Here is a 12,108-nt window from a genome sequence, read left to right as displayed (position 1 = left end):
TCCTTCAGAAATGATAGCCAGGAAGCCACAGACAAACCTTGTCTTGTACATCTTAGCTTCTCTTGTTTATTTCTTCAAGTGAAGAACGCTTAGGAGAAGCATTAACTACATTATTCTAAACCCATGCTGTGCAGTAAATTGAACACTGTGAAAGCAGAGCTTTCTGGGCTATAGAAGATCAAGTTATTTTTGAAGGCATTTTGTCCTGAACTGGTGAATATATGAACTAAATGAGCTACACTTTGCTCTTGGGAATCTTGCCTTTGTTTCAGATCCCTAGAAAATAATTGAGAGTATGGCCTCGTGTCAGAAAGACTCTGATAACTGTGTCAGAATTACTGAACATTCAAGAAACAATCCTTGTTAGAAGACCACATTTTGCTTACAGGCATTTATCGATTAAAGTGTTTTGAGTTTTTAAGGCAAACGAGAGCTTGCCTCTAGATGGCACCAAAGTTAGTCAAGTCCAGCCATGAAATCTCTCTGGGACTACTGGGGATGAGAATACCACAAAAACAAGGAAATGAGGACAAGAACAGGTTGACAGGTGGGTGCTAAGGTAAAGAAAGAGGAAGGAACAGATATTTATGAGAAAAAATGTCAGGTCTATCAAATCACTCAAAAGACTGGAGTATATGCACACTAAACTGAAAAGTCTTGCATAATTCCAGAGGACTTTCCTTTAGTAGTGATTTGAAAGAACAGCTTATGTTGTCTGTCCAAAACCCATCAGGCTTTACTGTGTTTATATTTATGCTGGCTAAAATGTTCAACCTATTGGGGAGTGTCGTGGAAGCATCCCCAAAACAGAGAACAACTGCCACCCAAAAATGGGGATTTATTGTAAGCAAGACTACTCAGCACTCCTTCCAACACAATCAAATTACAGTTTCAGAGGGCACATGGGGATATACTCCTACACCAGCAATTCAGCTTTAGCATTGAGTGTTATGCAATATTCTTTCCACTAATATGACCCAAAGTGTACATGCACTCACTTACAAAGGGGAAACCTCTCACTCCAGGGTACCTGAAGTATACATTCACCAAATTGGGATTGAAGACTCAACCCGTGGAAGTGTTCTTAGGTGGCATCTCAGTCTAAGAGTAGAGGATCTGACTGCCAGGCCACATGCTGTATGGGTATGAACTCAAAATGTCTGTGTAGCAGGACTCCAGTTATATCCAAGGCCAAAGGTGCAGAGGGGCCAGTTCTAGTTAGTTGGAGGGTTGAGCCCACAGATCCACCCAAAACCAGGGTAAGATCCTGGGCCCAGAGGCACTGGTTAAAGTCCAAGAGACAGCAAGCTGGTCTTTATCAGTCTATAGCAAGCCTCATCCCTTTGTCAGGTGCCTGTGACAGTATTTTGTTTCTGTTCAGGCAGCTGTACCTGCTGCAGGGAGATCATTGCAAACATGAGATCAGTTTGTTCTGGAAGCCTGGGAGTTAGAGCAGAAAGTTAGTTATCTGGGAAATAGCAGTTTATTAATATCTAGTGATGAAACTGATGTGATTCCATTTGAGTCAAGCATTTGCATATTCTGCTCTGACATAAGTACCCCTCTGAACTTAGGGTCTAGAATAGCTTTATACCTGCAAGGAAAGGCATTGTCTAGGAATACCTGATGGATAGGGGTAACTGATGTTGTGAACTGATTTTCTGTTCTGGAGCCTGATATAAAAACCTTCTGATATTCCTGTTATCATGAGTGTAGGACATGCTGATAAGCAAGTCAAAAGTTAAGGATCAGCCATATCCCAGGTGCTAGATGGTGTACTCTATAGGCTGATGTCATGGCAGCTTTCTGTACTTGCAAACAAAAGTAATGTGGAAATTGTATCATAAAATGTGAACACTTTAAATTAGTTCATATTCCACAACATCCACTTATTGAAATGTGTTTAAATGTATGAACAATCAAGCATGAAAATGTTAGGAATATGTCTACTCAGGGATTTAATCAAGATGTATCTATTTCAGTAACACATTCCAGGAAATGAATCCAGCCTTGGCCCCCTCTGCCCACACTGTTTATGTGAAGAGATCCAGGCACCTCTGATGATGCTGCATCAAAGATTTTCCACATGGGCTGGCTGTTAACTCCGAGAAGAAACTTTACCAGTCTGTGTGTGCAATGAATGTTCTGACATCCCCTTGCCCTTTCTGTCCTCTCTCACTTGTTAGAAGATGACTCTGAGATTTCAAACAGTTGGGGAGCTGAAATTGAATCTGAATGGCTCTAGGTTGTGATTTAAGAGGGGATTGGACATTGCACTTGGTGCCGTGGTTTAGTCACAAGGTCTGTGGTGACGTGTTGGACTTGATGATCTCTGAGGTCTCTTCCAACCTTGGTGATTCTGTGATTCTGTGTGACTCCAAAGGAACATGAAGTTAGGAGGCATCCAGGTTGCACTAAATATCAGGAGATTTTCTCTTATGCACAATTCTGCTTCTTTATTAGGAGAGCCCAAAATTTCAGGTTAAGAGAGATAATGGATTCGGAGGCTAAAGCAGTAGGGTGGATATGGATATTGGGTTCAATACCCTGGACCTTTATATCCCTTATGTAAGAGCTTACGTAGGACAATCAATTTCTTTGTGATTAGTTCCCACTTAAAGAAATCGTTGTAGAATGTCTTTATTTCACAAAAAGTACTGGGAGGATTAGAGATTTAACTGCTCATACAGGTTAATGAGGGGACTGAGGTATGTCTGAGAACTCACAGTCTTTGGGCTCAGCAGGATTCAGATCTGCCACACACATTTTGGGAGGAGACATCCACAACCTCCCTGGGCAACCTACTCCAGAGTCTCACCCCCCTCATACTGAAGAACTTCTTCCTAAGATCCAGTCTAACACTACTCTCCCTCAGCTTAAAACCATTCCTTCTTGTCCTGTTGCTAGATACCCTTATGAAAAGCCCCTCTCCAGCCTTCCTGTAGAACCCCTACAGATATTGGAAGACAGCTATCAGGTGTCTCTGGAGTCTTCTCTTCTCTAGGCTGAACAACCCCAGCTCCCTCAGCCTGTCCTCATAGTGGAGGTGTTCCAGTCCTTGGATCATCTTTGCGGCCCTCCTCTGGACTTGCTCTCTGTCCTTCTTATGATGGGAACACCAGCACTGGATGCAGTATTTGAGGTGGATTTTAGTGGCAGCAGAAGACAGAACAGCCTATGGGCTTTCCCTGAAACCGGGGACTTTTTTTAAGTTTTATTGTAATTGTTTCTAATTAAATGTCTGTATGGCTTTAATGATATTTAAAACATCTTCTTGCAAGGAGTTACTGTTCGAGAACACACTTTCTCATAAACCACATTCTCTGAAGTTTTACAGAAGCTTGTAACATGCATAAGAACTGCCTGGTGCTCAGAAGTGCTTAATTCTCCCTTTGGCAGCAGAAGTGCAGTTGTGAACAGTGATGCGTAGCTGCTTAGCATCTCTGAAATACTATCTAGGCCACTATGTAGCCCTGCATTTCTTGCATTCCACATGAGACTTTCAGATGTGTGAGAATGCAATATCAGGTCTGCCATGGTATAGTGTGTGCCATTTGCTTTTGAACTAGTGACATATTGTAGTGATGAGCAGTGTGAAGAGTTAATGTGTGTATTACACCTTTATATTGTTGCCCTCTGGGGTTCTTTCTTCAGCAGATAAAAGAATGAATAAGGTAAAAGGAACCAACAGAGTCTCATCAGCATGCAAAATATTTCAGTGGCACAATTAACAGCAGCTAGAATTTAAGTCCAGATTTGACATCAAAGGTGGTGGGGATAGCATTAGGGTTTATATTCATTAGAATGTTGCCACAGTTCAGTGACTCTTAACTGCTAGAATTCCTCTTTTACATTAGCTGCCTGAAATCTGCTGAACAGCTCTCCTGCATGCCTGGCTATGAGCGAGCCGTACTTGCCTCACATAATCATCTTGCAATTCATGGAAATAGCAATGTTGAACATTACATAAAAGTTCCAGAAGGCTTTGCTTCTGCTCTTCTTTGAAACAGCTGCCAAATAATGTTATAATTAACATCCAGTCTCAGCAAAGAGTATTAAAATGACAGTCTACTTGTGAGCTGGAACCACGTCATAGTAGACGGGAAAGGAGGCAACTAAATGTTGGTGGGGAAAGTTCCAACCCACTCAGCCAGAAATTCACAACATCTACTCAGTCTGGTGAGCTCTGAACTATGAACATTGTTTACTTTGTCCATTAATGAAGTCAGTGCTATAATTAGCTCTAAATCCTGTAAGTCACTTACCAAAGGAAAGACTCAGTAATTTTCAGACTAAAGAAAAAATTCTCATATTATGGGTTATATAGATGATTGTTTATATAATAAATGAAAGAATTGAGTAATGGCCATTAGTTAGCAGTGTAACAGAGTTTTAAGGCAATTGAATAGCCGGACTGGCTGTTGTTTGATCTGTGGGAAACACAGAAAATGACAAACACAGCCAAGCGTTACTCGTTTGTACGCATCGAGAAATAACAAGCAGGGCACTCATGGATGCACAGAAAAACCTCCAGGTCTGTGGCACATACTGTCACAGGACTGTGAATTGTGACTTGTGATTAGACCCTTCTCCTTTATCTCACAGCTGCCTTAGATTTCATGGAAGATAAATCTTCTTGAGGGAGAGTTACATCTTAGGCCATAAACACTTTCTGATGATACATGCTGTAGCCTGGTACTTCATTTTGTAAAATTACCCACAAACGTATGCCAGGCTCTGAGCTATGTGTCAAATCCTCTGACATTTTTTTTCTCATAGTCTCAGGGCTGGGATGCAATATAAATCATGTTTAGCTATCTTGTTAGCATTACTTTTCCTCAAGGATCAGACCATTAAGCAGAAATAAAATTCAGTGAAATCGGTACAATTGAACCTTAAAAGACATCATTGTTTATGATCATCAGAGTTGTGTCTGGTGAGTCAGCATGGTCAAGTATGAGGGTGGAAACCTAAGAAAAAATTAAAAAGGAGCTTTTTTCCCCCCAGGTTGTTTGTTGTTGGTTGGTTGGTTGGTTGGATATTTTTGTTTCTTTAATCTTTTTTTCTCCCCTCTTCCAGCCACAATTTCACCATTATGAGTGGTTGAAAATCACAAAGTGCCTTCTTTACAATGGAAATGTAACAATACCAAGTGACCAAAATGTCTGTGCATTGCAAGATTTCTCAGCAATCTGCTGTGTGAACTTGATGTCTGGGGAACTGTTAATGCCTGAAACAATATCAAAAGGTACAAACACATGCTGAGTGCGGAGTGCTTGCTGGACGAGGTAATTGGAAGAGTCAGTCCAAGGTTGCCTTTGGTCTAGTGCCGTTTATGCCTTCACCAGAGACTGGAATTCTGTCAGGGAAGAAAAGGAGAAAGGCAGGGAATGAAGCTAGATGAAAGTGAGTTTTAATATCTTTAGCAAAGATAAAAATTACTTAAATTCTTAGCCATGGAGGGCTCCCAAAGTTATTATAACACTGCACAAGCTACTGCTAAACTGAGATTCTGGGGGCGTTAGCAGATTTTTCGCTCCTTAAAAAGAGTGAGTGCAGAGAGGAGGAGTGTGTCTGTAAATTCGTATCTGTGGGGAATCCTAAGATAAAAGTTAAACTATCTTTAACCCATCACAAACTGTGAGAGTAGCCAAGGAAGCAGAGAATGTGAATCTAGGTTGAGCCTGTAGCTTTCAATATGAGGCATTTTAAGGTTTGGTAGGGAAAAGAAGAGAATATCAGCTGTGATGTAATTTTAGAATGGGAGATTCAATAGTTAAGGGCTAAGATCTGCATAATATAATGCCCTATTTGGGGCTCCTAAACAGAAGCTGCAAAAGCTGCTGCTAAAGCAAATTCCTCCAACAGTGTATCTCTCTCTCCTCCCAAACTCTGGCTAAGATTAGCACGTGTGTCGGTTAGAGTTATTGCCACCTGTCCTAGTTCAGCTGAGACAGCCTTGTTTTCAGTGACTTCATCTCTAATACATGATGCATAATGTCCTATTTTTCTTTACTGCAATTTCTAAAAGCACAATTCTACCCAGTTCACATCATCCCTGTGAGATTTTCTTGAGAAATTTGACTTAGGTTCTCACAGAAGGGCAGCTCAGTGAAATTTGCATTTAGCAGATAATTCTCCAGCACAAAATTCTGTGCTGCACTTCAGCAGTTCTAGCTTCGAAAAACAATACCAGTCTTAATTTACCTCACTGAGTTAACTACTCACTTGTATTGGCCAGTGTTTGATAGTGGTAGATGAAGAAACAAATGAAAGTGTGGTGTGGCCAGAAGCACAGAGCATCCACCATCAAAATGCAAATTCAGGGAATGCATAGGGGCTCAGGAAGTTCCACCTCAACATAAGGAAGAACTTGTTTGCTGTAGAGGTCACCGAGCACTGGAACAAGCTCCCCAGAGAGGTTGTTGAGTCTCCTCTGGAGACTTTTAAGACCCATCTGGATGCATTCTGGTGTGATCTATGCTACCTGATCAACTACCTGAAGGGAGGTTGTAGCCAGGTGGGAGTTGGTCTCTTCTCCCAGGCAACCAGCACCAGAACAAGAGGATGCAGTCTCAAGCTGTGCCAGAGGAGGTTTAGGCTGGATGTTAGAAAGAAATTCTTCACAGAAGGAGTGACTGGCCACTGGAATGGACTGCCCAGGGAGGTGGAGTCACCATTACTGGAGGTGTTTAGGAGGAGACTGGATGGTGCACTTAGTACCATGGTTTAGTTGATTAGATGGTCTTGGGTGATAGGTTGGACGCTATGATCTTGAAGGTATTCTACTTCTATTCTATTCTATTCTATTCTATTCTATTCTATTCTATTCTATTTGGTCCTGCTCTGGCAGGGAGTTTGGACCTGAAGATCTCCAAAAGTCCCTTCCAACCCCTAACATCCTGTGATCCTGTGATCCTGTGATGTTCCAAAGTTCTGGCTCACTGAGTCTATGGATCAGACATAAGACAAAACCCAAACCCAAAGCTGCTAATATTGATTGGAAGAACAGGATCTGTATTGGGCACAAATATCTAATTGCTGCAACAAAGTTCAAATGGGAATAAAGCTATGAAAAGAAAAGTACTCACTAGAAGAAAAATTGTAGCAGGAAGTACCAGGCTAAAGTACTTGGATGTATTCTTCATGCCACAGTTTAAATGTAGCCCTAAATGCATGCGTTTGTAAATGCAAATCTTATGATGTTTCCACAAGTCTTACCTTCCACTCCAATTTTGCCATCACCATCAGAATCACCTGCAGCCATAAAAGCCTTGGTCTCTGTGGAGGTGAGAACTCTGGCATTTGAAGAGAAATTCTTCAGAAACAGCCTGAAATAGAACAGGGTATAGGGTACTGTGCTTGAGTTTTATGCTCTGAAGTTACCTTGGCATATTGGTACTTCTGTTTTTCTTAAATCCATGCCAAACCCCCATAAGGTAATGTCTGTTACAGTATCACTGTATCACAGTACCACTAAGGTTGGAAGAGACCGCAAAGATCACTGAGTCCAACCTGTCACCACAGACCTCATGACTAGACCATGGCACCAAGTGCCACGTCCAATCCCCTCTTGAATATTGTTATTATCTGAGGAAATCCACGCAGATTCAAGGAAAGCCAAGTAACTGTGTTTTATTTTTAAAGTAGCAGCAAGTTTCTTCTAGCACACTAAACAGTTGAAAGGTTTACATTGTTTAAAGAAATCCAGCAGCTGAGCAGTACTTACTGGAGCTCTTCTTCTTCAATGAAACCACTCTTGTCCCGATCAAGAATTCCAAAAACTTTCTTTATCTGATCAGGAGTTTTGCTGGATAAACCAACCATGGAGAAGAAAGACTTGCAGTTGAAGGAATCATCAGCTGGAAGAAACAGAACTTGTTTAAATATTTTCCCTTGAAGCTGCTACTACTTTTTATATTCCTTACGATTATGTATGTCTTGTCTTAAGCATCAGCCTGCTCCTTTTTCTCTTCTTCCCTGGTGTAGTGAAAAAAAGAAGACACAGTGGATCTTTTCCCTTTTGAATCACTCTCTGCCTGTGGACATTTATCCTACCAGCCAGTTTGAAGTTTTCTGCTACAATGCACATCCTGTTAAATCAGGATTTATGCAACCTGTCACATGCAATTAATAATTATTTAGAGGGTGGCTTACAGACCAACTCCTATAATTCATACTTCTTTTTCACTTACTCCTTACTTTGCTGAAGAATTTGGTAGAAAGCAGCCAAACTAGCTCTTTGAGCATTTGGAAAGTTGGCTTGATCTTGCTGAGGAACTCTTAAGATGACTGAGACTGGTAATTGCTTCACAAGTGACACTGTGCAACTTGAAGCTTTTTTGCCATTTCGAAGGAAAAGGCTAACTATTTGCATGCAAGTCTTGAATAGGTTTTAAAACTCTCAGAGTTAAGCCAGCCCTAACCGAAACTTGGGGCCCTTTAATTGGTACTCTGTCTTTTGGGGAATGTTATCCACCAAATAAGCACTTGTGAGGCTTTCTGAATTCAAGGGGCTATACTGTAATGTAGTAGAGATCTCAGAGGGAAGGAATCTAAAGGGAAAATGATAGGCATGTCATCTTAAGACATAAAAATGATATGCATCTTCTGGCTGCAGAGAGACCATTCCTTACCCTGGCAGCTGGAGAGAGCAGATTCGATATCTTTAGCAGAAAGGATGTCAGTGATGGCCATTGTTGAACTGTAAAATAAATTAAATGTGAGCTACTTAGTCATTAAAATGACTTCTCTACCTCTTTCATGGCTCTATTTGAAGTCACTGCTGTGACAGTATATGACAGGGGAGACATTATTCATCTAATTGTAAGCGGCGCACTCTGTAACAGATGTCTGCAGCAGGTGCTTCCACTTAAAGCTGGGTAATGAGGGAGGAATTCTGCATGTGGGGAGTGTGGGGCTTCAGGAAGATATGATGCTTGTACTGCAACTGGGAGATCCAGTCAAAGTTGTCTAGCACCACAAAACTTCATGGCTTCTGTGTGGGTTTCCCTGGAGGTAGATTATTACGCAGTTCAAATTGGCATGTGTTCCCAGCATACAGAAAAGATAAGGTCCCCTACGGCCCCTGGAACTAGATTTGGAATAAGTGTAAGTGAAATACACCACCACCACCCCAGTATTATCAATAAATGCAGAAATCTTAAAATAATGAAAATAATAGTGCAGAATAAGTAATGATTTTGCTCTTTTCAAGCAAATCTAGATTTGGAAAGTAAGTCTTGAATGGTCATAGAACTGTAAATGTTAACGACACTACACATTTGGCTTGCTGGGCTGCTGCATCATTACATACTGCAGTTCATGATAGCTTTACAACAAAAATAATTTTTTATTTATGTTGTGGGTTTTGGGTGTTTTTTTTAAGATTCCATGCAGGTTATAATAAACCAGGCTGTGTTCTAGATGTTGGCATCTCAGTATATTCATCTGCTGAAAACAGAGATATTGAGACTTAATTTTAATTCCTAGGAGGGTGGAGGAGACATTTTCTTTCTAACAGCAGCATTTGACAAAATACACATTGTCCCATTCAGTCACAAACAGCTGCAATGGTTTGCCAATGTAATATATATCTATAGCTTAAGAAAATACAACAAGGCCTGAGTTTCTAGTCAATTTCTTAGTGTGGACACAGCATCAATGCATTTATAGGTTGGTAAACTGCATACACCAGTGCAGGCTGGTTACAACTTAAAACTTGCAATATTACTGTGAAGTAACTTGATCTTAATGAAGGAAGGGCAACTAAGGCATTGAAAAGTTTGGTTTTTTAACACAATAGAACAGAAATATCTTTTCATAAATCCCTAACAGATCTTCCAACAGCATCATTCTTCCTATCTAAGCATGGAAAGGAACATTCATGAGAAGGAAACCTATGCTGGTAACCATTTACAGTTTGTGCACTAGTTTGACATCTACACACAGCTTTAACCTTTGCCTACAATATGAAGTGGCTGCCACTTGTGCCTGTTGGGTTGCAGCACAAGAAATTGTCAGTCATTTCAGTCTCTTTCTGAGTATCTCAGAAGGTGTAAGAAGACAATGGGACTAAATCACGCTGATGGCAATGGGTATTTCTTCAGCTAAGGCAGGTAAGGTACTTCTGTTTTGCTAGCAATTATTTTGTCCCGGTGTATTCTTGTGCAAAACACTTCCCCCTCTTAGCATTAGGCAAGATAATTTGGAGCTCTGCCATTCACCTAATTGTCACTGCTAACAGGATTGAAACTGGAGAAGTGTTAAAGGAAAAACCAAAACATTACAGCATTTTTTACAAGGGGCATCCTTCCCATCTTACTCCATCCTGTGAGCTGGATGCTGATTCTACTCTGTTAGCTTGTAAAGATATGACATATTGGAAGCTGATATAAGAATAGGTATTTTAATTGCATAGGCACTTTCCATTTATGGAGCCTTCTGCTTTTGTGTTTCTTCTTCCTGAAAGCAGAGGATCTAATCAGCTTACCTTTGTGGTCTTCTTGCCTGGACGTGGAAGCAATCTGGTTAGGAGGAACGTACTTGCTGTGTGTCTCCAGCAGAGCTGAGCTTGCATATATATACTTTAAGTTGTATACCATATACAGATTTTAGATTTCAGCGTCACGAAGAGGGAATGGTGTCAAATGAACTTGCCTAACTAATCATCTTGCACTATTTTTATCTCAAGAGAATACATATGATATTTGCAAACGAAACAAGATAAGTGTCCAGATAGGTGAAAAGGACAGAGTCAAATTTCTTCTGATTTAAGCAGAAAAGACCAACTTCCCAATTTGATGTAGAGGAGGAAAAAAAACCAACCCACTATCTGATATGCTTGATCCGAGGAGTCAGATGAAATGAAGCGCTACTAACTTCTGAAGAGGTGCCTTAAATGAGTGTTTAAATGTGATAGCTTGTTACCTTATCTGTAGATGCTACATGAGAGAGAGTTTAATCATCAGAGCACAAAACAACACCCAAAAACATTATCCTGTTCAGACACTGTTTGCATAGCAAACCCTTTAGGGAAAATAATAGTGGTGTTGTCTCCTAGAATATCTGCTCTCTTGTTTTGAAAAAAAAACCTTCCCAGTGAATTTGTTGCCACAGAAGGTAAAATAATATTATGTCAGTCCATGGGAACAGTTGGCTGGGGGAGGGTATTTCATCTGGTATGTTTCCAGAGAAAATCATGCAATTCTGCAAGGTTCTGACATCCTCTTTAGTCTCGTATTTACGAAGCAAAGAGGTTGTGATCTACCCAGCTGTCTCGGAGACAAAAGCCCCTGAGCCCTACATGAAAGATCTTTGCTTTCAGAATAGAGAGAAACATTTTGATAGCAGCATCACTGCACAGAACAACATGTGAAGAGTGTCTTTGCACTTGTCAGTGATCTTATGATCACTTATGATCCCTGATAAGTGATTATTTGTTAACATTTTTTGGCCAGCACTTTCTCCAAGCCTTCCTTTGCCTAGTTACTTGCTCTCTCTCTCTCTTTAAAAAAAAATAATTTTTTTTTAGTGTAGAAACAATTTGATCTTTCCAACTTTCTTTCATGAACAATGCAGCTTCACTGGGTGAGGAGCCTGCCAGCTTGGATCTCACTGAGGGATAGAGGCAGCCAAACAGCGAAAGACAAGTGATACGGATTTCACACAAGATAATATTATGGCCAGGGATCAAGGGATGACAGTGCAATTGGCATCACAGCTTGAGGTGGTGGCACAGTAAGAAGTGGCAGTGCAGAGACTGCCTTAATTTCAGAGAGAGTATCAGGGCACCTTTTTCCCAAAGCATTTTCCTCTAAGATGGAGGACAAACCTAGCCGAGCACTGAGGCCAACCACTAACGAATCATAGTGTGAGGCGCAAAAAGTGGCAAATGGGGTACCTATGAGACCTTAGTGCATCCAACATTGATAACAGCTGATGAAAAAGAAGCAAAAGACGATTGCAAGAGACACTGGGTGTGGAGGGGGGCTTTATTCCACTTGCTGTGTGTAAATGTAAGAAAAATAATTCTACAAGGTGTTTCTTTCTGGTTTTTTTTTTTACAAATTCTGCATTTCTCCCCTCCCTAAAAAAGTTTCAGACCCA

The 12,108-nt window shown here is 40.7% G+C and overlaps 1 protein-coding gene across 1 annotated transcript; it reads right to left on the bottom strand.

Annotated features, from left to right (window-relative positions):
* Positions 1-5,035: 5,035 nt before the first annotated feature.
* On the bottom strand, positions 5,036-10,680 carry LOC104299271 (parvalbumin, thymic). The gene is given in 7 exon segments (XM_009899426.2): positions 5,036-5,359; positions 7,222-7,331; positions 7,730-7,862; positions 8,637-8,704; positions 10,493-10,527; positions 10,529-10,574; positions 10,576-10,680. Coding segments are annotated over 7 exon segments (447 nt in total). The 5' UTR covers positions 10,605-10,680; the 3' UTR covers positions 5,036-5,333.
* Positions 10,681-12,108: the final 1,428 nt, after the last annotated feature.

This window comes from Dryobates pubescens, chromosome 4 (genome assembly GCF_014839835.1).
Source record: "Dryobates pubescens isolate bDryPub1 chromosome 4, bDryPub1.pri, whole genome shotgun sequence".
In the NCBI taxonomy this organism is placed as follows: domain Eukaryota; kingdom Metazoa; phylum Chordata; class Aves; order Piciformes; family Picidae; genus Dryobates; species Dryobates pubescens.
The sequence above is the reverse complement of the archived record's forward strand: the minus strand, read 5'-3'. Positions and strand labels throughout refer to the sequence as shown.